The 27,423-nt window shown below is 45.2% G+C and overlaps 1 protein-coding gene across 1 annotated transcript in view; it reads right to left on the reverse strand.

Annotated features, from left to right (window-relative positions):
- The window catches only part of ARIH1 (ariadne RBR E3 ubiquitin protein ligase 1), a 66,819-nt gene that overhangs the window by 21,614 nt on the left and 17,782 nt on the right, over positions 1 to 27,423 (reverse strand). The window contains exons 3-6 of the mRNA XM_014953843.1: positions 18,710 to 18,777; positions 10,101 to 10,245; positions 2,901 to 2,993; positions 2,462 to 2,517 (exon numbers count right to left, since the gene is read on the reverse strand). Coding sequence (XP_014809329.1) covers positions 2,462 to 2,517; positions 2,901 to 2,993; positions 10,101 to 10,245; positions 18,710 to 18,777 — 362 coding nt within the window. The remainder of the gene's footprint in view (positions 1 to 2,461; positions 2,518 to 2,900; positions 2,994 to 10,100; positions 10,246 to 18,709; positions 18,778 to 27,423) is intronic.

Consider the following 27,423-nt stretch of genomic DNA (forward strand, 5'->3'; position numbering starts at 1 on the left):
ATTCCTCCACGAGCCAAGTTATCAAAGAAGCAACCGCATGGAAGCGGCCAGGTTGGGAAAGCAAATTGCTTACAAAGACAACATAACCCTTCATCTCCTCTGGCAGCTCAGTTCAGAACTACACAATCTCAAAGATTCATCCACAGACAGCAGCAATCCTTTGTCAGACTGTAGGTTCTACCCTTCTGTTCCATTTTGATAGTGCAAACTCCTCAAAGATGCCAATTAGTAAAACGCACATCGTGTGAGATGTCAAACACCCTCCCAAAGGAACTACTTCAAGACCTTACTACGTTCCCACCTGACACAGAAGCGTTGGGATTTGCAATTATGCAAAGGAAGATTAAAAATGAGGCAATGCTCCACACACAACTCTCATACGGGAACCCCAAATCCATCCACTCCCACCCAGTGGGTCGATTCTCAGAAGTTACTGCCACCCACGAGCAGGGCCGTTAGACACATCGGTAATAAACTCAGCCTGCTTTGCTTATTAATGAAATCAACATCTTTGCAAGTAGTTTAAAGCAATTACCTGCAGCATTAGCCAGGGTGAACGAGGGATAGACACAGACTACCTTCAGCCACCTGCAAGGTCTTCAAAGAGCTGAAAGGGACCCTCCCTTCAACCTTTCCTACTTCTAACCTTCCAAATGCAAGAATAACAAGGAAAACGGACAATAATATAGCTAAATCCTGGAAATTCATCCAAATTTCTGAGTTTGGGCTCATATGGACATAAGGCAACTTGGAGATGTCCTGCCTTGTCGAGGGCAAGAACTGACAAGGGAGCAATTGAATTGTCTCTAATTTTCTGAAGGAAAACTGATGTCTCTACACTTTAATCTTAGGTTCCTGTAAGTTAGAAACCTATACCTGGAGACTTTGTAAAAAGGAAGACTTAAAAAGAGAATAATTAAGGTGATGGGAGTGGGTGCAGATTCCAGTTGGGCTTACTCATGCCATGTCACTGCTGCAGTTGTCCATCTTTGCTTTTAAAGGAAAGCATTAGGCTTTTGCAAAAAAAAATGCACCTCCTTCCCTCAGACATTCCAGGTGCCCCCCGTACGATCAGGGAAAGGTGGGTTTTTACCTCCACAAGACATTTAAAATTTTACTTAGACAAAGAGAACTTGTTTGCTTTTCCACCTAGATGCCATTTCGCTATTGTAGGCCCCAGGTGTCTCTGCCATTTCCAGGTTGGGAGGAATCCCACAGCACACGGTGTGAACTGAAGACTGCACAGATTCACCCCAGTGTGATGGTCTTCTGTGCTGTAAAAGCCCACGAAGTGAAACATAAGGACAGTCAGACCTACTACTAACATCAAGCAATAGCAACAGAAGCCATAGCAACAAGAGCCGGCGCCGCTCTCTTCTTCCATCCTTCCCTTCCCTCTGCTTCCAGCACGGCCTCCAAACCATTCCAGCTCCTCCACTTCACAGGCGCTGTTTGAACAACTTATTGCAACTGTTGCAATCAAGGAAACACTCCAGAAATGTCCTGCTGAGAGTCTGCGACACCACAAGTTGAGTTTAGGCTCCAGTAAACAAAAATCTCAGTCAAGTCACTCAAGACACTGTGTGAACTTCAGCTCAGTTTCCACCCGCTGAACCCCTCAACAGCGCACGAGAACATTTTGGCTACTTCCACTTCTCCCCAGCCTACACTCCGTGACTAATTAATGCAGAGGGCTATGGGAAATCACCAGTCTGAAAGCAACTGATAGAAAAACCAGCAAATTAATATCAATGAGTGAGTCAGACTTCAGGAAGGAAGGAATAAGGTAACAGAATAAGCTTCTATTTAGACGCTTTTTAGCATGAAGAATTAAAATGAACTTAATCAAGGTTCAGAATTATGAAGGATGTTACTCATGCAATAACATCATCCAATATAAAAGAGGAGGAAGCTCCTGGAATTCACTGCTCCACCACGTAACGAGCCATCATCCTACAGCTGGAGAACTTAATAAGCAAAGTGACACAGGCTGACACACCAGCTTAATCAAATCTTGTGTTTGAGGGTCAACTGCTTTCTATCAGAGGGCATAAAACACACCCTACAGAGGACTTCTGCCTTCTGACTCACGTATTAACTACAGCTATAGGACTTGGTGAACCGGTGGGTTGACCTAGGGAGGAAGTCCTAAATTCCTCTGTAAATCAAAGGAAACTAAATGCACCGGAAGGTTTGGAGAGACTGCCTGGTATTTATTCTGCTGTCACACTGGCCAAATCGGTCAAGTTTTTCCTCCAAGTACTGTGCCACGGGTTTTTCAGACCTAAACAAGAAGTTAAGAGACATACCAGTATCAAAATAAACAGTTCAAAACCAACCCCTCTGCTGCCTTAAAGCTTTTATGCAGTTTTTTTTTATAAGCCAGAACATTTGAATAGCACACGAGTGACAAAATGGAAAAAGAGAGGAAAGCCAAGAGGTAGCAACTCATTGTACTTACATAACTGTATTGTCATCAACTAAGATATCACAGCCATGAGCAGGGCATGAAATGGTCTGAAAAAAAAAAACCAACACAAAAAGGAACAGGGTTTATCCTATTTTTGCATTACAAAAAACTGCAAGGCAACAGACTGCACTACAATCCACGGCAAACCCAGTACATAGTGTCTATCATCACGTCCCAGATGCGCCTCCGTGCAGAGCGCGATTCCTCCCACCCAGAGCGAGGACACAGTAACTCCACATGGTTCCTTCAGCTTCACCCGTGACAGGCTGCAGCCCCCAAAGCTTTGGGGCTTGGGTTGTGGTTTTTTTGTTGTTCTTTGGGGTTTTTTTTAAATTTTAATGGGAAAGAATTCTCCCCTGCCCTTCCCCCTCCTCTCCAACACACCGGATTTCCAGAGGTAAGTCGTGAGGGAGGTGACTTGACATTTTACCTGTCCCATGCCTTCCTCCATTATTTTGGTAGTTAAATATTCACTCCAGCACTGCATACAGAACTTGTGTCCACACTCTAGGCCAGTAAAGTACTGCAACGACAAAGAACACAAGACATCCCATTATTTCAGCGCGTGGATTCACTCGATCGTTTCACCCGTCTGGGTTCTGCGGAGTTTCTCTCATCCCCCGCACCAAATTGGAGACGCTACTATTTATTTTGCATTATCACAGCTACAGAACGTTGCCAATACAGCTTTAGTCACGCTTTCAAAGCCAGACTTTAATCCCCAGCAGTGAGGAAAGGTGTGGCTGACATTTCCATCCTGCCTGCCCGCTTAAACCCATCCTTCTTTTTGGAGTATACATAGAGCAGAGCGCGGCTCTCCCCGGTTTTATTCTTTTAAACGAGGAAAACAAAGGCAAAGCCACCAAACAGGCCACAGGCAGAACACGATACAGAGTCTTCTTCCCTCCTATTTTTCCTCTTGGCCTGCTCCCCGCATTGCGCATGCACAAAGTTCACCAACTCGCTTCAGTTCCCTCTGAAACCTGGATGTTCATCAGATGAAGACGCTAAAGATCCTTAATTGGCAGGTGTAAATTACTCCATACAATTCAGTAATGAGTAGCTGCTGCAGACAGCAAGGAGGACAGCTTCATCTGCCTCTGCATCATCTACACCGGGTGTTTCAAGATACCATCTGGGACTGAATGGTTACACAAGGGGTGGAGTAGCAAACACTGCTGAGGAAAGACTGAAATTAAGTTACTTTTCTCAGGTCATCCTGAAGTTATTCTACTCCCAGAGCCAGGAGCAAGGACAAACTGTATTTAAAACCCTTCACTCATACCACTATGCAGGTTACTGTTTGATGGCTTGGCTTTTCAAACCATCTTATTTTCTCAGCCAGGAAGATAAAACAAGAGCTCCACCCTGAGATACCATCAACTCGCATGAAACTCTGGAAGAAACCTGGTTCTCCTCTGTGGAACAGCCCCAAACAGCAGCAGGATGCTGTTAATTAAGAAAAGGAGAAGAGTCCCTTTTAAGAAAACAAAGTTCTACCAAAATTAGAGACTCAAAAGGCCACCACATTGCCCAAACTGTTCCAGTTTCTGAACCATTACTGACCCTGGTAACAAGGTGCCTGATGCTCCACAGACGGTGCTGTGGCCATTCACACTCCCTAGAAATGAACGTTGTGGTAGAAAAGCCCCAACATCTGTAACTTTTAGGAAGCCAAAGGCAGCACTGATTTTTCCTATTATTATGGCTTTTCCACATGTTCCCCATGTCCATGCTTATCTCCCCATCACATCCCTTAATGAACCTTAATACTCCTGCCACAAGCACACACGGGGAGCACTATGGAACACGGGTAAGCACGTATCTTCATTTAGGACTCCTTTCAGTGAAAAGATTTGCTAAATGCCCAGATAAAAGGCAGCCACCCTGCTTCCTCCTGGGCTGCAAAGAATTCAGAGCATCTTTCAACTCATTTCTTTACTTTGAGGGAGTTCCCAATTATTTTTGGCTAAGCTGACAGCAGATGTCAAGGGAGCGAGCAAAAAGGCCAACATAAAAACCATCAAGTGTAAAGGGTAACCGAGTTCTGAGGCAGCAGGTTATCAGAGGGAACAGCTCTACTTTCACCCTGGCCATGCTCATCACCTACTTTTCCAGTGAGGCCAAGTGCCAGCAGCAACGTCCCGCCATTCGATACCTGTCCCTGCTCTCCTGGTAGCATCAAACTCAAAGGAGGGATCAGCTGCCCCAAGGTGTGTGTCCCTAAGGTCACCCAGATGACAGCACTGACAGACTGTCAGCTGGGTGTCCTTAGAACAAGCACACCGTTTGGACAAGGGCACAGTGTTCCCTAAACACCCTCATCCTGGCAATCCTGCTCTCAAACGGGTCCCAAAGGGTGAGAGAAGGTAAGAAAAGCCATGACCCTCTTAGTTCCCATCTTCACCAAGAAGGATTTTGCCTGAAATAATGACTGGGACTTGACACTGGTTCATAGGGACCAAAATATTTAAGTTTTCAAACCATGATGGTGCCAGGCTGCCTTGAGAACATCAACATCTAATTTTGCAGGTTCTTCCCAAAACCTCAAGTCACACTTCTTTGGAGATGGCCGAAGAGCTATAAAGACTTCATATTTCCCTTCTACGTGCTTTAAAAGGCAAACAAATACCACCTGCAATGACCCCACCAGAGGATGAATTATTTAAGACTCTTGCATTTCAGTAGTATTTGTACAACACAAATTCTCTACACAGGTGCTACTCTGAACTCCCAGCTTTCTGGAGGCTGAAAGGGGCGCTGAGAAAAAAAAAAAATCAGCTTTTTCTGAGGGAAAGAAAAAAAAAAAGGAGCGCGGCTCTCCCCGGTTTTATTCTTTTAAACGAGGAAAACAAAGGCAAAGCCACCAAACAGGCCACAGGCAGAACACGATACAGAGTCTTCTTCCCTCCTATTTTTCCTCTTGGCCTGCTCCCCGCATTGCGCATGCACAAAGTTCACCAACTCGCTTCAGTTCCCTCTGAAACCTGGATGTTCATCAGATGAAGACGCTAAAGATCCTTAATTGGCAGGTGTAAATTACTCCATACAATTCAGTAATGAGTAGCTGCTGCAGACAGCAAGGAGGACAGCTTCATCTGCCTCTGCATCATCTACACCGGGTGTTTCAAGATACCATCTGGGACTGAATGGTTACACAAGGGGTGGAGTAGCAAACACTGCTGAGGAAAGACTGAAATTAAGTTACTTTTCTCAGGTCATCCTGAAGTTATTCTACTCCCAGAGCCAGGAGCAAGGACAAACTGTATTTAAAACCCTTCACTCATACCACTATGCAGGTTACTGTTTGATGGCTTGGCTTTTCAAACCATCTTATTTTCTCAGCCAGGAAGCTAAAACAAGAGCTCCACCCTGAGATACCATCAACTCGCATGAAACTCTGGAAGAAACCTGGTTCTCCTCTGTGGAACAGCCCCAAACAGCAGCAGGATGCTGTTAATTAAGAAAAGGAGAAGAGTCCCTTTTAAGAAAACAAAGTTCTACCAAAATTAGAGACTCAAAAGGCCACCACATTGCCCAAACTGTTCCAGTTTCTGAACCATTACTGACCCTGGTAACAAGGTGCCTGATGCTCCACAGACGGTGCTGTGGCCATTCACACTCCCTAGAAATGAACGTTGTGGTAGAAAAGCCCCAACATCTGTAACTTTTAGGAAGCCAAAGGCAGCACTGATTTTTCCTATTATTATGGCTTTTCCACATGTTCCCCATGTCCATGCTTATCTCCCCATCACATCCCTTAATGAACCTTAATACTCCTGCCACAAGCACACACGGGGAGCACTATGGAACACGGGTAAGCACGTATCTTCATTTAGGACTCCTTTCAGTGAAAAGATTTGCTAAATGCCCAGATAAAAGGCAGCCACCCTGCTTCCTCCTGGGCTGCAAAGAATTCAGAGCATCTTTCAACTCATTTCTTTACTTTGAGGGAGTTCCCAATTATTTTTGGCTAAGCTGACAGCAGATGTCAAGGGAGCGAGCAAAAAGGCCAACATAAAAACCATCAAGTGTAAAGGGTAACCGAGTTCTGAGGCAGCAGGTTATCAGAGGGAACAGCTCTACTTTCACCCTGGCCATGCTCATCACCTACTTTTCCAGTGAGGCCAAGTGCCAGCAGCAACGTCCCGCCATTCGATACCTGTCCCTGCTCTCCTGGTAGCATCAAACTCAAAGGAGGGATCAGCTGCCCCAAGGTGTGTGTCCCTAAGGTCACCCAGATGACAGCACTGACAGACTGTCAGCTGGGTGTCCTTAGAACAAGCACACCGTTTGGACAAGGGCACAGTGTTCCCTAAACACCCTCATCCTGGCAATCCTGCTCTCAAACGGGTCCCAAAGGGTGAGAGAAGGTAAGAAAAGCCATGACCCTCTTAGTTCCCATCTTCACCAAGAAGGATTTTGCCTGAAATAATGACTGGGACTTGACACTGGTTCATAGGGACCAAAATATTTAAGTTTTCAAACCATGATGGTGCCAGGCTGCCTTGAGAACATCAACATCTAATTTTGCAGGTTCTTCCCAAAACCTCAAGTCACACTTCTTTGGAGATGGCCGAAGAGCTATAAAGACTTCATATTTCCCTTCTACGTGCTTTAAAAGGCAAACAAATACCACCTGCAATGACCCCACCAGAGGATGAATTATTTAAGACTCTTGCATTTCAGTAGTATTTGTACAACACAAATTCTCTACACAGGTGCTACTCTGAACTCCCAGCTTTCTGGAGGCTGAAAGGGGCGCTGAGAAAAAAAAAAAATCAGCTTTTTCTGAGGGAAAGAAAAAAAAAAAGCTGACCATTGCAAGAGGATTTAAAAGTTGGGATTTTAGGTTAGGTATTGAACAGAACTTATCCTAGAATTTATAATTCACATCAACGAAAATGGCTTAAAAAACAGATTTCAAGCCAGATGGCTTACGGTCACCTTAGACACAGAGGCACTACAGCCTTTTGAAGAAGGAATCATAAATATGATTATAAATGATAAATACACTCCAGCTTTTACGTATGGCAAAAAACCAGAGAGGTTTCCCCTCTGTTGCCTCTTGGCTGAAATCAAAACTAACAACGGAGCGACACCTCTGCTCACTTCCAACAACCAGCAAAGACATTTCTCTTCTAATAACTGGGCCACTACTATTTTTACTGTGCTATTCAAGCCACAAACCCACGAAGTGTTAGTGTGCTTTGTGCTGTTCTCCCCAGAGGCAGAGAGCTGTTTCTTGGGCAGCACCTGTACCCCCAGCCAGAGGAATGGGGTCCCAGTTGTGAGCACTGGGCATATTGTTCCCACCCAGCATGGCAACTACCTTATAATGGGGAGAGTAATATATTAAGGACACAACATCTAAATGTGAAGCTTCCAAGAGGATCTTTTCTGGAGATGGATTTCAAGGTGCTAAAGATTTCTCCTCTCCTATTTTCATTAAAAACATTGCATAGCCCCAAAAAATCAAAATTATTTCCTTACTACCTTAAGTGGAAAGTCTGCAGCGATTAAATAATCAGATTTTAGCACAAGGTAGAGTGCATCTCTCAACTTTGTTTTTCCTCTTTCAAGGCACTCCTTCACACAAAGCAAGCACCCATCCTCCTTTGCAGCCATTCTCTAAAAAGGCAGGCAGTGCACACAGGGCTTCAAAGGAGATGCATGAAGTGGCTCCTGGCTCAAGAGCAACAGTGATTTTAACGTGGGGAATCTCAGCTGCCTGAAACCAGGCTTTGCTCCACTCTGCCCACCCCAGGGTGAGGACAAGGCTCTCAGTCAGCCCACAGCAGCGAGGGCACGTTATCCACGGCTGCTCATCAACCCCAAAGCTCAAGAACTATTTCCATTCTTACTGAAAAGCACCTACGGAAGGGCTGCTCTGCTCTCAGATTTTAGCACAAGGTAGAGTGCATCTCTCAACTTTGTTTTTCCTCTTTCAAGGCACTCCTTCACACAAAGCAAGCACCCATCCTCCTTTGCAGCCATTCTCTAAAAAGGCAGGCAGTGCACACAGGCCTTCAAAGGAGATGCATGAAGTGGCTCCTGGCTCAAGAGCAACAGTGATTTTAACGTGGGGAATCTCAGCTGCCTGAAACCAGGCTTTGCTCCACTCTGCCCACCCCAGGGTGAGGACAAGGCTCTCAGTCAGCCCACAGCAGCGAGGGCACGTTATCCACGGCTGCTCATCAACCCCAAAGCTCAAGAATTATTTCCATTCTTGCTGAAAAGCAAGCTCATAAAAGCACCTACGGAAGGGCTGCTCTGCTCTTTAAAGGTCAGGCAGATGTTCCGGTGTTTTGGAGGGTCAGGAAAGCCCCCCCAGGAACAGTAAGTTTCAGTAAAAGGAAGAATTCCTCACGTCTGTCAGCATCCTGCCTCTTGGCAAAGCCACACATGGACTCTCAAGTTTGAGCTTTTCCTCTAATCTCCTTTTCTTCCATCATCTCCCATCATTATCTCCTGCCCCTGGAAAGTCACAGCAAGTTGCTCGCCTAGAAAAGCAGAAGCCTGGACCTCCAATTAGTGTATCAGAAAGTTTAGTTATTTGTGAATAGCTACAAAATGGAAAAAAAAGCACCACCATCATCAATCTTACCACAAACCAGAAGATTCATTTGGAGCCCCAGCAAGCACTTCTACCCTCATTTTCTCCAATTAAGGTGGTATTGGACAAACATGATAAAGATTCAAAGATATCCACGTGGGCTGTCTTCTCTGAACTTCATTTTACTCCTAGTTCTATTTACTTTTATTCCAGCTTGTCTGTTTTGCATCATAGAATTGTCTGGATTGGAAGGGATCTTGAAGATCATCCAGTCCAACCATCAACGTAACTCTGACAAAACCCATCACTAAACCATGTCTGTGTCTGCCCAACTTCTAAATACCTCCAGGGATGGTGCCTCAACCCCTTCCCTGAGCAGCCCATTCCAAGCCTTAATACCTTTCTTTGTAAAAACTTCCTACCATCCAATCTGAACCTCCCCTGATCATCATTCACTACCTGTACAAGCTGCTTCCTCTCTTTCTATTTAAGTAAACCCCTTTGCCCATCATGCTTTCCACATATTTTCTCTTTTGTGTGTCTCAACTGGTATCCGACCTTTGTAAAATAAAAAAAAAAATCACTTGATCTACTGTTTGATATTTTCTGGAGCACTTTACCACACTGTGGCCCAGACCCCAGCATCCTCAAAGGGTTTTGCAAGAAAGGATCATGATTACACATGAAATGCAAAACTGTTTTCGTTGTTTTTTTTTTTTTCAAACAAAAGTTTGTCAAACCACACAGTAAGAATTAAAGAGAAAGCATGAAGCACTACAGCCTTCTGTGGTCCCCCACCGCGGATCAGCTGCAGCACACAGGACATAAGGTTTATTGCATTAAGAAAAGATCTTGAGTGCAGTTTTTGTTTTCTTTGTTTTTTGGGGTTGTTTTGTTTTGTTTTTTACACATCTACGACAGATGAGAAGATTCAATGAAACAAGGCAAATCTCAGTTTCATTTCAAAGGCTGTTGGGACACATCCTTACAGGCTTCTGCCCAAAATGTTCAGTTTCAGGTAGCCAAGTTGGGGCATTTAGTGGTCAGGCACTGCCTTGGCTGCCCCGTACTCACCGAGTTTGAGTAGTTCAGGTAACAGATCTGACAAGGCATATCCTGGGCTGATGATCTTGTGTTCATCTGGCGCGTCCGAGACTTTTTACTTGGATTAATTACGTGACACTCTGCAAAAAGCTTCTCCAAGTTGCCATCGAAGTACCTGCATCAGACACACAAGAGAATGAACATTTAACTGCCTTCCCTGGAAGTAATTTTTCAAATTCTGTTTGGGAGTGAAATGTACAAAGTTGGGTTTAATACTTCAAAAAGCTCACACACCCACTACGCAGAACAAACTCTTCACCAACAAGACACAACCTGGCCCTGAGCACAGAGGTGAATACTGGGCAGCTATGTCATTCCAGAGATTTGGGCTTGAATTGCACACTCCTGAAAAATCAGGTACCTTCCATTCTTCAGCTGCACTCCAAATAATCACCAGTATTCCAAGTAAACCCCAGTGATTCCTTTGCATTAGAGCTCCAGGGCAGGAAACTGAGGCAAGAACATCCTACTTCACAGGCCAGACATCAGGACACCTTCCTAAAGCATAGGTCCCATGCCCCAAGGTACAATCCCCTTTTCTGCTGAAGCCTTCCATTTTTCCCTAATATTCTAATCACTAAAGCATTATAAAGGAGGCAGGAAGCTGCAATCAGTCATGCACAGTGATTCAGCAGATCAGGACTCTCATCTCCAGTTTGACCAGTCTTCAATTTCACACTGAAGAGCTTGCCCACATCCCAATAGAGCTACTGCAGAGTCCATCTCTTGGGCCAAAATCCTGGCCATTTGAGTACATTTTGCCTCCAATTAACCTGAGGTCTTTTAACAACCTCCTAAGAAAATACAATTCCAGGTTTACGACGCTTCTGAAGATTAGATAGCTCGTGGAAGTGAGGATGCAAAATTGGTTGGGGGGAGATAAATTACCACTTTATTTCCTATTCCCTTAAGGAAAAAAAATACCATTTTGGTTTACAGTCTTACCAAAAGCTCAACTTGGTAAGGAGGACAAGATTTGAAAGAACCAGGAGGTCAGCCTCCTCCCAGTATCAAGACACCAAGTATCTTTCTCCAGCCTGCATCAGCTGCAAAGAACTAATCAAATCTAATAACCCACATGGACATCCCCCATTCAACGCCAGGAAACCAGCCAACCCCACCACCACCAGCAGGTTCAATTCAAATGAGGTAGCACCTACTTTTTCCTAGGGGAAAAAGAAAAACAAAACACATTTGACCATCGTGCAGTCACATTTAGACCAGCAAATTTACTCGCAGCAGACAACCAGGCAACAGTCCCTGTAGCTAAAAACAGGCAAGGTTGAAGTTAAAGAGTCTTTACAAGGCACATACTTAAGCTCATCAAAAAACAGACGAAAAAAAAAAAAAAGAAGTGGCTGCTCACAACAGATAGAGAAGAACCAAGACTTTCTGCTGGGGAAAGAAGTTACTGAGTGTCCCTCAAAGTTACTGAAGTGTCTCAAAAAGTCCCAAATCCACAGCAGCTGACAGCACAACCTACCAACAAGACTTGACGTTGAGTTAAAAAGGGTTAATTTCATACGGTTCCTATCTTTCTTGATGCAGTTCACATAGTTTAGATCTTAATTTTCAAGAAACTGAGTTTTAAAGGTGGTGGTGCATTCTGGCACTGCAGTACACCCAAGGCTTTGCCACTGTTTGCTCAGGGATTTAACTCAACCGACTTCTTTTATTTGCCTTCAGGATTACTTCTATCTAGAATATTTTAGTGCAGTCCCGTTATAGGCAGTATTAAAGACTCATGAATAAATATTAACTCCACAAAAGGTTCCCAGCCTTCAAATTGTTCTTACACACAGCACGATGAGTGTAGGACACCCTCCTCTGTTTGAAAGGAGCAGATAAACAGTTGGGTGTGACGTTTGCAAAGAAAACAGTTTTGGAGACAAATGCCATGATGCAACTCGAATGCTGGCATTTCGTGGTCAGCTAAATGCCAATGGGAATACCTGAGATATTTGTAATGGTGGGCTGGTTTTAAGGGTGCGTATCCACATCAGGAACTTGACTTCGCCACTTGGCACCAGACAGTTCTGTTTTAACCAAATTCCTGCAAAAGCTACTCCGAGCGACGACACCTCCTTCCCTACACCAAGAAACATGGACAGAAAGTCACCAGCAACTGCTTTTCACCTGGAATGACCCATCCTCTCTGAAGACCAGCAGGTAACTAATTCAGAACAACCATTTCTTTCCCAGGCTCTCAGTGGTTTCCCAACAACAGATTGAAAGTGAGTGATTTGACATCGTGTGTTTCCTGGGACTAAAAGGCTAATGATAAGAGTAACTTAAGTAAAAAGCATAGAATGGAGTCCTTAACCAATTGAAATGTTTCCAAAGCACCAATACACTGCAAAGCACGCAGGTGCTAACCTTTTGGTACACCAGTCACAGCTCATTTTAACTGGTTTCCACCTCAGAAGTGCCTGGTCTCTCCAACACTTACACAGGAAAATCAAACAAGGCAGCTAAGAGGCTCAGCCAGGGCCACGCAGAGGAGGGAGAAAGGATAAATCCAAGAAAAAAGGCTACATTTTGCCTTTTTAACAACCACACTCTTAATTCTTACAGTGTTCACTCTACTCTTTGGGATTGCCACTTGGAAACCTCACCAGTGTTGAGGAGACACAGGGTACAGAGCATTCCTCCTTCCCCACGCTGCATTATTTTAACGCACTTGCTTTCTTTGCTGTGCCCACCTGGGCTGAGCCAGTCATTTCCATAATTTCCATGTGTCTCAGACTCAAAATCATGCTGTCACTGGGCAGTAAGAAAATAAGAAGCCTAGAAAACGCAGAAGAAAACCTGGATCTCCCTGAAAACACCAACCGCAGAATAAAGTCCAACACCTCTCTAACCGCTCCACCGCTCCTTGGGCAAACACACCAAGGGCCCAGTCAAAAGGCTGTTCCAGTTCCTTCACTGGTTACGAATGACTCCAATTCCTGTTACCACACCTTTTTTCCACTTGTTCAAGCACCAGCACAGCTGCAGATCTCCTTCCCTTGTTCAAATTTGAATCCTTGTTCAGGATTCAACGGCAGCAGCCACAGCACATTTCCCAACACAGCAGAGAAGCTTCTCACATGATACTTCTCCACTTCCTTGTCCCATCAAACCTTCTCAATCACTGGTTTCCATTTCTACCCATCCTTCTTGAACCCACAGAGGCCAAAACAAATGCAATCCTGGTTAAGATCTCACTATGATTTCATACACTCTCACCTACATTTCTTCTGTGGATCCAATGCATCCCAAATGATGTCTACCTCTCTCCAGAGCTCCTTTTCCAGCTCTCTGTTGATGGGACCTCTTGTGACACTTTGTACCACGTTCATTGCTAGGATCCTCCCAGCTGTCTGGGTTTTCCCCCCTGTATGACATCTGGATCCTCCTCTGAACCAAATGTCTCCAAACAGATTTATGCCAACATTCACACCAAAAGTACCCAACAAGGGAATCGTTAACAGGTTCCATCTAGTCTGGTGCTTCATTTTTGGGCAAAGGATCTCCACACACACCACTAACAGCTGAACCCAACGTATGCTACACATTTTAGATCACAGAGCTGCACGCCACCATCTCTGCTGTGAAATGTGGGAGAAAAACCCTTTCATTCCCTCCTTGCTCCCTTCACAACTCCAGGGGTTTTGATTTTTCCTCAAGCCATCCCTCCACTTCACACTGCTGAAGGGTGGCCTCTTGGTTGCTTGGTCCTTACTCTCATCTTCGGGAGGAGCACAGCACCTTTATCAGCCTTTTAAACCCTTCATCCTCTTCTCCCTTTGCAATGCAGATATTCAGTAGCTCAGCACTTCTGACACTCCAGAAACATTATGGTCTATTCAGCACTGGACTCTTTGCTCAATGCAGTTCACCAACAGCTGGTTCTATTAGTTTTTCAAATTCATTCTCTTCATCACAAAGTTGTTTTCTCTGCTACCTTAAATGAACAGACACACCAGTGAATTATTTTCAAGTTCTTCCATAATTTCTTCACTGCTTACCAACGCCAAGTCCGTAACAGTATCAGGTGTTTTCTGGCAGAGGGATCAAGCTGTCAGCTTCTTTATTACCTCAAAATTTCCTCCTGCTGTTGGTAACTGCCTAATCACAATTTTCTAGACATAATCAAATCCTGTGCCAAGGAAGTATCAAAGATAAAAAGCCTTTTTGCAGAAGAAAAAGCTTCTAGTAAACACTTCAGGATATTTACTTTAGTGAAAGGGCATTTGTGGGTGTCAGAGGATCAGTATTCTCGCAGTAGAAGATATCTTCATCCCCAAAAGCCTGCCATACACAATTTTTCACCCGTTCAGCCTCTGCTGAACAGTGTTAAACACTTATTTGTCCAAAGGAAAGCAGACAGCCAGGTACCCACAGAGAGGAACCAGACCCTGAATGCAAGGGGAAGAGGCAATCTGGGCTAGCAGCCAAACCACTGGGGCCACCCTGGCATCCGTCCTCTGCTCAGAGGCAACACAGCCATGAGGCCACCAAGATAAGCACCTACAACAGACAGCAATATGTTACATGCTGAGTTTTCTTCTTAAAAAAAAATAATCATAGAACGGTTTGGGTTGGAAGGGACCTTAAAGACCCTGGGCAGGGACACCTCCCACCAGACCAGGTTGCTCCAAGCCTCCTCCAACCTGGCCTTGAACCCCTCCAGGGATGGGGCAGCCACAGCTTCTCTGGGCAACCTGGGCCAGGCTCTCACCACCCTCACACCAAAGAAGTTCTTCCTAGTATCTATTCTAAATCTCCCTTCTTTCAGTTCAAAACCATTGCCCCTTGTCCTATGGCTCCCCTCCCTGATCCAGAGTCCCTCCCCATCTCTCCTGGAGCCCCTTGAGGGACCGGAAGGGACTCCAAGGTCTCCCCGGAGCCTTCTCTTCTCCAGGCTGAACCCCCCAACTCTCTCAGCCTGTCCTCCCAGTAGAGGGGCTCCAGCCCTCAGAGCATCTCCTCTGGCCCCGCTCCAACAGCTCCATGTCCTTCTTGTGTGAGGAAATGACCAGGGGAAGGCACATGAAGCAGGAGAGCTGCATCTTAATCTCTTCATCACGGGGATGTTCATGCCCTCAGGAGGGATGGACGCTATCAGCCCTAGGAAAACTGGACGTTAATCAAGTTACAAGCTAAATAAAGCCCTCCCTTCACTTACTTCTGAGGTTACCTGGTCAATCTACACCTGCTGGTCTCCTGTCTCTATTAACCAAGTTTGTGAGACAGAGGAAAACATAGTATTTAACATCTTTATTCCCCAAAACACACGCAGCATACCAGAAGCCTGAACTCAAGTACTTCCTCCAGTACCCCCTTCCATCCCACAAATAAATCCACCCCAAAACACCAATTTTGCTTTTGGACACAGTCAAAGAATTAGTTCTCCACCAGTGGGACAGGGCAGTTTTTCAACCATGGCTATTACTTCATTCTAAGTGGAATAAATACCTGCAACACATCTGCCCTCTTACGCCATGCAATTATTCCATGACAAAGCTGGCACAGACAATAACAACCTGCTTATTAAAAATACACCTAACAATGAAGGGGAAAAAAAAAAAAAGCAACGAAGAGGTTTTCATGTTTTAAAACATGGAAATTTTCATCTCACAAGCTCAGACCTCACTGCTTATCAAAAAAAAGAAGCCACTTGGTTTATCTGCTTTCCTACAGGCCAGGTTTGGTGGTTGGCAGGTCGTGCTGACTCACGCTGAACTAAGGTAAACCAGACCCTGGGCAGGTTCTGTAAATACACACCATGAAGCAACCGGGTTCAAGCTCTGACTGGGTGTGAAATCAAGCACCGAAAATTGCACCCAAACATTACACCTTAGCAAGCATTAAACCCACCCAGACTGCAGGCCATTTCCTGGGAAGTCTTCCTAATGGTTACTGGGAGTAAAAGAGGCCACGTTTATACCAGTTCCACCATCTAAAGTCCCCCAGGAAAAAAAAAAAAATATATATGTAGGTCTCTAACACTGTTGCAGAACATGGATTCAACTGGTATGAAAGAACAGTGTGTGTGAGTGCTTTTCCTTGGTGTTTGGGTTTTCCTCTGTTAAAAAAAAAAGTAGTTTTTAAATGTATTTTTTTTCCCTGATCAGACCATGCCTCTCTACGCCACCACGAATCTTCCCAGTGCTTCTCAGGTCACTTCTGCAGTAAGATTTGCTGGCCACACACAAAGGCAGACAAGTCTCAAAAGTGATCCCTGGTTTGGAAGACCAACCAAGCCTGAATTTGGGCTTAATCAGCTTCTCGCGTTTGTCTGAACAAGAACAATGTCTGTTTTAGCCAAAAGATGTGACCCGTAGCTGGCTCATGGCATCATTTCCAGCTCCATCCCTATTTCAAAGGGATTGGTTTATGTTTTTCTATGTAACAGGACATCAGCACCAAAGCTGTGACCAGCCTGCACAAGCAAGGACTGCATTACTCACAGGGGCAATCCTATAGAATTAAGATAAGTATTTTAATGAATACATACCAAGAGTAAATGTTTACCTGTGGACTTTGTAAATATTTACACATACTTAAAATGTTTTGGTTGGAAACTGTAAAAGCCTTAACAATAATACCTCACATAGAAGTAGCTGACACCTTCCTTTGAAAAAAATCCACAGCCCAATTTTATTTTTAATTTTTTTTTTTAATTGATGGCAGCCTTAATCAAGCTAAAAAACCTACTGAACAACAGATGACATTTCAGTACACTCATGTAGAGGTATCTCAAAGTGAGATGGAGTTAGCCAAGAAGAGTCAACTCCAGCCTGACCAAAAGAACCAGCACAAGGAACTCAAACACAAAGAAGTGAAGGGAGACAGGTTAGAGAGGGAACAAAATCAGAAGGCTTTAGCAGTTGTAGTCAGAGTTAAATAGCCTCCATGTGACTATATTTGTAACACAAAGCTTTCATACTCCCACCATTAACTAAAAGAGGTCAGTCTCAGGAAAGAAAGCAAAGACTAGAAAGCTTTAAAAATATATAATCACTGCAGAAAAAAGAAAAATCTAGGCCAAACAAAACATAAGAGATACCTGAGCGCCATCACTAACCGAAAGTGTTACACAGAGGGGGCTAAAGGTGCCCTAAATCCCTTATCCCCAGAGAGGGGCAATATTTAAATGCCATAACCATCTACGAGCAGACTGAGAACCTGTTGCTCTTCCCTGCTGGTACCTGGTGTGAAAAAGCACCCAACTACAGCAGCTCAGCCCCACAGGCACAGGGTTTTAGGGCTACAAAGCATCCAATCTCCTCACCCCCTGACCAAAGGGAAGAGAGAAGTCCAAACAATCCCACCGGACACAGAGTCCTCCTGCCCTCACCCCCAACCCACCCCCTGGTGCCTCCCAAATAGCTGTTAAGACCAGCAAAGTCCGTAACAACCAGTAAGTCCCTGTACTGCCTGGTCCTGAATGATTCTCCCCCCTTTTTCAAGCTTCTACGAGCAAACTGAGTTCCCCAGCTCCCTCACACTCTTCAACAGCAACACTGGCACTAAAAAAAAACCCAAAAACTGAAAAACATGGCAAGAGCATTAGCCACTGGAGCTGGATTTGACCTTGTCCTGGTTTCAGCTGGGACACAGTTAATTTTTTTCCTAGCAGCTGCTGCGTTTGGGATTTCGTATGAGAGTAATGTTGATAATACATATTGTTTTAGTTGTTGCTAAGTAATGCTTATATTAAATCAAAGGCTTTTTCTGCTTCCCATGGAAGTTGAGAGGGAGCACAGGCAGTGACAACCTGGCCAGAAGAATATTCCATACCACAGATGTCACCACTCATTTTGTATATTCTTTTACCATTATTATCATTACTATTTTTTCTTCCATTACTGTTCTATTAAACTCTCTTTGTCTCAGGGTTTTTTTCTTTTTTCCTCTCTCATCTCCCTCTCCCACTGGGGCTGGGGGAGCGTGGGTCAAGTTGCTGGCTGGGGTTACACCACGGCAGGTTCCCACTGTACAACAACAAACTCTAATAAGTACCTTCACCAGCAACATTCCCCTAGAGCTGGGAATCAAAGATGAGACGTAACCATAAAATGCTCTGCTCTGAGGATGAGGGAGAGGCAAAATTCAATTCATTATTTACACACATGCTAAAAAAAAAAAAAACCCCTAGCAGACAAGGCAGGCAGATGCACTGTACCAGGACCTTTATCAGTCAAGAACAATTTAGTCTCAGCAAGACTAACAAATAAACACGTCAGGAGCACACATACCACAGTGACACGCAAAAGCAACTACATCCAAATCAGTTGGAAGATAACAGGAACCTGTTCCTGCTTGCTTTTTCCAGAGCCTGTGAAAATCCCGTGCCTGTATGTGTTCAAACTGGAAGGCACCCCTTCCTTCAAGGGACAACTCACTTCCAAACTTCTCTGAAGTCTAACAGGCTATTATTAATAAATTTAGACAGGGGACACTCTTAGCTGGTAAACTCTAAAGGGGAGCATTTAGAGATCCTCCTGCCACATACTGTGTGTTCATCCATTCTCATATTAATCCAGGAATAAGCATTTCTTGCAGGTCTGAAGCAAAATGTGGCTGCTTACCTCTCCATCAGCTTCTCCTTATCCCAGTTGAAATGGCTGAGCAGTATCCGAGTGATAGTCGCTGGATTCTGGAGAAAGAAAAGAAAAATCATCAATAATGGAGTAACTGCTGGACCCAGTGGGTATTCTGGCGTGGGAATGCCACGTTTGGAGTTTGGAATAAGCAAATGGGGAAATCCATGTGTCTGATAAGGTGTATTGTCTGCACAGATGACATTAGCTAACACAGGCTGGGAAATAGTTTGATTTGACAGAGAGATTTAAAAAGGCTCTATAAAGCCAAATGAGAATATAAAATGAGAATACGGTTGAAGACTTAAGGAACAATTTAGTTACTGCTACCACCACACACACCCATGTGCAAACATCTCCATGGCCAATACACTCACACATTGTTACCCCAGGATGTTCGTTAAGTGCAGGAAGGGCTAATTGCCACCCATCCTATCCATTTTTTGCCACAAGCTCCACGCTATTTCCAGAACATTTCCAGTTTGTCCCAGTCCCAATCACCAAAACACTGAAAACTCTCCCAGAAAGTAAACAGCTGCCTGTGTAAGATGCCAACGTCCTTTGAAGTCTCCGGATGTTCTCAAACCACCTCAAGATTCAGAAAATACAACACAATTATACAACTAAGGAAAGAAATACCGCCTAGAAAACTCAGAAATAGGACTGGAAATAAAAGCTGGGTTTCACTTGTACACAAGTTTTCTTCCAGCTTAATCCATATCATCAGCCATGGGTTTGGTCACAAGAACCACGGGGGTCTTGCTATCACCCCAGATTGTTTTTCAGGTGCCTAAATCCAAATTATCTCAGCTCAGTTTGAGGACCATTTCCGTGCAACACCCCTGAGAACAGCTACGTGTACTTTGCCATTTGACACCAAAATGGAAGTTTGCCTCAGGGCAGATTTTCAATGGCAGCTCTGAAGCTGTTGAAAAGTAGGACATAAACTAGCAATGTGATTTTTTTGAGCCCGCGGGCTACAGCTACAACTTGGAAGCTGCCAAAAGCCAACGCTGCCACCCAAAGCAGTGATCCTACCCCATCCTTATCACGCTCCATCTCCTGCGCTCACCCACCCATGCTGGTACACCCATCTTACACTGAAAATTACTCAGAAATGGATCTTTTCCCCCTCTTTTCCTTTAAATTGCTTTTTCACTGAATCAGTTCCCCAATCCGTTTTGTCCCCTGACCACACAAGCAGCTGCATTAGCACAAGGGAGAGGGCAGGAGGGGACAGCATCCTTCAGCAGTGACACCAACAAAACCTTTTCCCCTGACCACACAAGCAGCTGCATTAACACAAGGGGAGGGCAGGAGGGGACAACATCCTTCAGCAGTGACACCAACAAAACCTTCACTGAAATAAAGCCCCAGGGTCAAAATGCAAGCACAAAGAACCAGTTTTGTCACTATAAAATGTGACATTCCCCTCCCTCTGCAGTGTCTTCTTACTCTTCTTATTCTTAATGCCAGCACAGCTTGTTTAAGGCCAAATTAAGAATATTTTCCAGCTTGAAAAGCTCATGTGGACAAAAGCAGCTTTAGAAAGGTTAGACCAGATCCCTAACCCAGTCCATGTGGAGCCCCATAAACAGCTGGGATGGCAAATCTGTGACACAGTATGGGGCAGAAAATCCAGAAACCAGCACTGCCAAACACTGGGTGTTGTGAAAACACAGCAACAGCCCCTCTTTGAACAAGTCTCCTAGGCAATGGACGTGGATCCAAGCTCCTAACTGTAACAACACAAGGAGGTGTGTGGCTGACAACCACATGCAATTCCATTTTCAGGCACATTTACCCACTTCCTTACGTCAAAAGCTGTGATGCTGCAGCTCCAGGACAAGCCAGAGTAGCTCCCTGCTCTGGTGGAGTTATGGGGGCTGCCCCATCCCTGGAGGGGTTCAAGGCCAGGTTGGACAGGGCTTTGAGCAACCTGGTCTGGTGGGAGGTGTCCCTGCCACTGTGACAACTGACAGGACAAGAGGAAACAGCCTCAAGTTGCACCAGGAGAGGTTTAGGATGGATATTAGGAAAAATTTCTATACCAAAAGGGTTGTCAAACATTGGCAGAGGCTGCCCAGGGCAGTGGTGGAGTTGCCATCTCTGGAGGTATTTAAAAGCCGGGCAGATGTGGTGCTGAGGGACATGGGTTAGTGGTGGGCTTGTCAGCGTTGGGTTGATGGTTGGACTCGATGATCTGAAAGGTCCCTTCCAACCTTGACAATCCTATGATTCCATGACCCTCACCTTTATACCTCGGCAGTGGGGCCAGTAAGTGCTCTGCCAGGCCAACACTGCCAAGCTGCACACAGAAACCACGTCAAACCAGCACGGCACTCCGTGAAAATAAAAAAACTTAAGAAAAAAAAACTTTCTGACAGCATCACTCTGTGCTCCAGAGCCTGCACCAGCACTGCAGACAGAGGGGAGCAAGCCATTGAACTGTTTGGAGTCATTCTGCCACCAAGGAGCTCTACGGGAATGGAAGGGTCTCCTTCACCAAAGGCCACTCCGGGTCGAGGGAGAAGGACTGCAACCTCTTCCAGGGCTTTAGTTTTTGATCTTTTCAGGCTACCACCTACAGGAGCTCTTAATAGCTCACTTAAGCACGCATGCTTCCTAGAGAAAATTCAGCAAAGATGAAAATATACCTTAGGAAATAAACTGATTTTATCTCTAGATTATCTTGGTTATGATACCAGTTCCTCTAGTCAGTACAACTTGGGTGTTTTTTTTTTTTAATTTCCACAGTCTAGGACAAGTCTTGCCTCAAACTGGGATACCTCCTGCTAAACAGGCCGAGAGCACGTGTAGGTTTCTCCAGGTAGTCCCCTTCCAGCCCTCTCACACCTATAAAACACACCACTTCCCCCCTGCCATGCTCCAGAGTCACAGATGAGTTTCAGGCAGCAACATGCAGCTCTTCTCCAACATCAGGATTCGCCACTCGGAGCAGAGATCTGCCCAAAGGCTGCACAAAGAAACAGCGTTTCCTTAACTCCTCAAGCAACAGCATTACAGAAGGTTTAAATCAGCCTGAAGTCTTGTCCTGCCTTCTGCTCCAGCAGCCCCCTTTGCTGCTGCATTAAGACTTCTGGGAATACCTATTAATCACTTAATAGGCTCAGAGACAACTGAGGTAGCAGTCTCTGCCCGAGTTTTCTTTTTGAAGACGAGAACAGCAAGGTTCCCCCTGCACTGAAGGATGAGGCAACTGCTGGAGAGGGTACAGCAGAGGGCTATAAAGATGGTTAGGATTTTCTGACGGACCTGGGGCTTTTCAGTCTGGAGAAGAGAAGACTGAGGGGGGATCTGATCAATGCCTATAAATACTTAAAGGATGGGTGTCAGGAGGATGGGGCCAGTCTTGTTTCAGTGGTGCCCAGGGACAGGACGATAATGGGTACAAATTTGAACATAAGAAGTTCCATCTAAACATGAGGAGGAACTTCTTTCCTGTGAGGGTGGCAGAGCCCTGGCAGAGGCTGCCCAGGGGGGGGGTGGAGTCTCCCTCTCTGAAGAAATTCAAACCCGGTCTGGACACGTTCCTGTGGGACCTGCTCTGGGTGGCCCTGCTCTGGCAGGGGGTTGGACTAGATGATCTCCAGAGGTCCCTTCCAACCCCATAGCATTCTGTGATTCTGTTATGCCATATTCATGAGGAACCAGAGGGCTCTGCAGTAACTATCAAGTGCCACAGGGCAAACCTGGCAAATACTGCTCACCGAAGGGCAAGTAACCATGACGAACAAGAGGGTCTTGTTTCCTTCACGGCTTCTCCATTTTCCCACCAAAGTGGCACCGCAGCTTTCCCAAACAAGTTTCCCCACATCAGACACCACCCCCACCCCCCCAAGTAGCCCAGCATCACGAAAATAAGCTGTTTTCCCTCTGCAACAGCAGCGTACAAAACAGCACGTTACTGAGGATTATACTGTAGAGCCCAGCGCTGTTGGCTTGGTGTATTACAACACAGATAAAGGGGGGAGGTTGGTGGCTTGTTGGGCTTTAGCTTCCTCTGGCTACAGCAGTATTTGTTCAACAAGTTAATTTTAAATAAAAGGAAACTCCAGCAGCACGACAAGCTCCTACCAGGAATAGCTGGGCTGCTGCTTTCTCTGCTTTGCCGCATCCAAAAATCGAGTATTTCAAATTTAACCCATCGTTTGCCTGATAGAGAAGGTGAGGGTTTGCCAGCGATACACCCTGAGCTGGCACGGCGCGGGGCGGACGGAAGACAGGGAGGGAGGCAGCACTAAGAGGCTTGGTTTGCATAATGTAAACCACAGTTAAATACAAATGCAAAAACCTCTGGCATTAAGGATTGCTCTAATTTAAGGCAAGGCACATCAACCAGGCACCGGGTAACAGCTGCTCCGCATTAATTGCTCACATGCACACACTTACCTCGCAATTATCGGGGAGCAGCGACGGAGGAGTGAATCACAGCATCTACAGCACTGAGAGGTTGGCTCTGCAGAGCAGATTTATCCTGGAACTCGGTCATACGGGGTTAAACCACCTCCAAAATAATTTGATTTTTTTGACACTGGTTCTGTTCCAGCCCCACATCATCCCTCTCACTGCTGCAGGAGCCCTCAGCACCCACTCTGCCCAGCGCTGTGAAAATTCACAGAATATTTAACCACCACTGGATTGTGAAGCACTGCTATGTTATAGTTTCTGCTCCCAAACTGGATGATGGGCTTCTTGTTTGGCACCCGGGATTAGTGTCTACAACTCTTACACCACCAAGATTAGTTATGAACAGGCTACGACGCTGCTCAGACGGGATTTACTACTTAGGCTGGAAGCTGCAGCGGGGAGAAACGTGCTTTTACAAAGGGTATTTTCTGTTTCCAAAGCCAAATTGTCATAAGGAAAGCAACTAGACACAGACGGCGAACGAGGGGAAAAGCGAACGCGTTCAGACGCTCCCTTTTCCTCCAAATGGGGCTTGATGAAAGCTGAAAGCTGAAAGCTGTAATTTACAGCAGGCACCTATTCCACGTTACATGTCGACAGCGAGGAAGATCGCCGGGAGCCCGGGGCAGCCAGGCTGGGGAGAGCCAGAGAGGAACGAAACCCGAGGAAAGCAGCCATTTTGTCCAAATTCTCACTGTCACAACTCTGCCCCTAACAAAACATTCGTAATAAAGCTCTGTCTGGAGAGAAACACAGACCCTCCTTCAGCAGTGGTTTATTTTATTCTCTTTTAAGCTAACAAAGCAGCCACGTCCCAAATGTGCTTCAAACAGATCTCAGTTCCCCCACTGCTTTTCACTGGAGGTATTTATATTTATGATCATTATCCACGTTGCCACGCTCGGACACAGCAATGTGAGAGAGGGATACAGGGATGGGAAACCCTACAAAGGTCTGGGCTTCTCCAAAGAAGCATTATTAATTGAAATAAACCCTCTTAATTTAACAGAATTTAATTAGTTTACTGGTCACTTTAATTTATGAACTGGTCACTAATATCCGAGTTAAACTTTTTTTGCTGTCAAAATAAGAAACTATGAATTGGAAGGAGGAACCTGGATGCACTTAAATGCATAAGTGACTTATAAATTAAAGATTATTAGGACATTAGCTTAAATCAGAATTTCCAAGCAGCATAATTTGCTGAATGACAGTTTGCAGTACTTGATCTATTCATGTTTTCATCCATCAAGAAAAGCTGCACGGTTAATTCTTGCAGTTATTACCGACAAAAGCATATTTTAGAGATCAGCTTCTCATCACGCTCCCGGTTCCATTTCAGCATTCAGTGCAGATAAAGACCATTTAAGAACAACTTAAGCTCAGCTCTCCAGCAAAATCCTTTCCACCTCCTTGAGACACGGTATTGATAAATTCTTCCGGTTTATCTCCTTCCATTTCATCGCTGGTTTGGGTTTTGTTTTCTAAACATGGCAGCTTTAGGGTGAAAACTGTTGAAATTCAAACTGCAACACCTACATCTCAATCACAGAGGCTTTTTCAAAGTCGGTCCAGCAATGAGGAGTAGGATATTGCTTCCAGGTCAGTTTTCTACACAACTGTTTCCACGCCTGTGAATCAAAGCAGAGGCTCCAGAAACATCGGCTTTGCCCAGGCCTCACGCAGCTGTAAACGGCCCAAACCTCAGCAACATCCACAGTTATATTCCACGGGAGCATAAATGACACAAGATCTTACTTAAATTCCCCTGCAGAAGGAAACTGAGTGGTTTCAAGTTGGCCGAGAGCAAAGAGGAAGAGTTTTGCTTGGTGGTGACGTATCACACCCGCCGGTGGAAGAGCAAAGGGCTGACAAAAAGCAGCTCAGGAGCTTGGCTGAAACCAAGAAGCACAAACATTTGCTCCAGTCAAGTGGCATCCAGGGTCAGCGTGTCACACCACCACGGTAAATATTTAATCAGACAAAACCCCAGCCTTTGCCAGTAGTAGAGCACCAAGGGGAAATTCCAGCTGCCCTCTGAGTGTGCACGGGACCAAATGGCATCTCCAAAGCTTGTGGCCACTCCCACCACACCACAGAAGTAAGCATTGATAAAACATTTCATGTTAGCAACCTCACTGTGAGAAGGTTTAAAAGATTCTTTGATAAATTAGAAGAGCCTTCTGCCTCACCTCAGCTGTAGCTCTCATCACTGCCCTGGAGACCACCATCATCAGGTGTGCTGCACATTTTTCCCCACTCCTCTACAGACGACTCCAGGCCATGGAGGTGGTATGAAGGCAGCATGGCCTGAACCTCAAGACTGATACAAGCAGACAATACTCAATTCACCACCGAGGAGGGGCTGAAACCCCCAAGAGTCTTCAATTACTTCAAAATCCAACTGACACTCCTGCTGAAGGACAGCAGTTCCTCCTCCACCCATGGCACAGAACAAGGGTGACCAACACAACAGACCAGGCACCGTACAGCTGCTTCCATTCTCAGATAATAAAGTGGACACTGGCCCCAAATTACAGAATCACAGAATGCTATGGGGTTGGAAGGGACCTCTGGAGATCATCTAGTCCACCCCCCCGCCAAAGCAGGTCCTCCTAGAGCAGGTTGCACAGGAACGTGTCCAGATAGGGTGTGAATGTCTCCAGAGAAGGAGACTCCACCACCTCCCTGGGCAGCCTCTTCCAGTGTGATGTTCTGCAGTAACACCACTTCTCTCCACTTGCACCTCTCCCAGCCCCACACAGGTAACCTCAGACACAAACACAGAGAGCAGAAAGTATTTTAAATAAGCTTTTAGCCCCAACCACCTACCAGTAAAGGCTGCCATCGTACGGTTTGTGTTGTTTCTTTAGTGCACTGAGTGACCTTTGTTTGTGAAGATCCGTTCACCTCTCTTCTTTCAGAAGACAATTACAGGAAATCTTAAAAGCACAAAACCTCATTTCTAGCAGCCTAATAAAATTCCCCAGGAACCGAGTGTAGAAGATGAGTTCTAACGGTTGAGCATTTCCAGGACGTGATCTCCTAAGGAGGGTATCTTCAACCCTGCTGGTTTTAAACACCACTGACTGAGCACTCCTAGAAGCTGTTGGAAAACTTTTGTGTAATCTAATATTGCCTGGCTTGATTACAGCCAGGACATAAGAGGGCTGCTGGGAGAAGAGGAGGACAGTAGCCAAATGGATGAGTCCACCACCACCCATCCATACTCTCCTCCTCTGCCATCCCCCGAGGCTCGGGAGAGAATCACACCGTGACACGTTGTTGCCGTTGGCCATCCCATGTTCTATGGGGTCAGTACAAGACCCGTAGGTGTACTGAGATCCTTCTTATCTTCCAAACAGCCATTATAAATAACACCACCAAAATCAGTACTGTTTAATCTCTGTGCACCCTCCAAGGATCTATCTTTGCACCCTACAGCCCCACTGAAGCCACACTAAGTGTCTTCTTCAAACTATACACTTCTGGATCACCCCTAAATTTACCCATTTCCTGCTACTGGCATTTCCAAGCAAATCCAGATGAAATCAGGCTACGTCCCTGTGACACTGCCAGTCACTGCTGTCCTCTGGCTGGCATTTACCACTTCACTCTAACTTCCCATTAACACGTAACACAGGCTTCAGGTTCGATGTTGATCATCTCCCCTTCCTACATCTTTCTTCATCTCATTAACTTCCCTTCACACATCAGCTCTTAATTATGAAAATTAAGTTTTGCAGAATTACTGAGTTAGTACCGTTACACGATGGCACCAAGCAGCAGCTTGATGTTCCAGTGTCAGTCTGTAGTAACCTATCTGCACTTCACTGCTTGTTTCCAGCTCTGTTGAACATACAGTCTTTTAGCAGAGGAAGATAATAAAAAGTAACTTCGGAGAGAGAAAACTCTATTACTTCAGTTAATTGGTTCAAGAGACAGAGATGTGGCAGTCAGCTGCTTTACATTTTCTTGGAGCCTTCTGGAAAGTTTTCAGGTTAATGATTAGGAGCCGCGACAAAGATCCATTGTCTAACAAAGCTTTTAAAATCAGAAAGAAAAAAAAATAAATACTAAAGCAACAACTCCATGATGAATTAGCAAATTTGCCGACGCAAAAACTGAATCCACACTGTAGTATTTCTAAAGAAAAGAAGATGGGGTGGATTCGTGGTGCCGCTCAAGGGTGCTGGGCTCTGGGTGACTGCAGAAGCTCCACCACCAACTCAACATGAATTAGAAACTGCTTATGGGCTACCAGCAGGGAA

This window comes from Calidris pugnax, unplaced genomic scaffold, assembly GCF_001431845.1.
Source record: "Calidris pugnax isolate Ruff unplaced genomic scaffold, ASM143184v1 scaffold237, whole genome shotgun sequence".
NCBI lineage: Eukaryota > Metazoa > Chordata > Aves > Charadriiformes > Scolopacidae > Calidris > Calidris pugnax.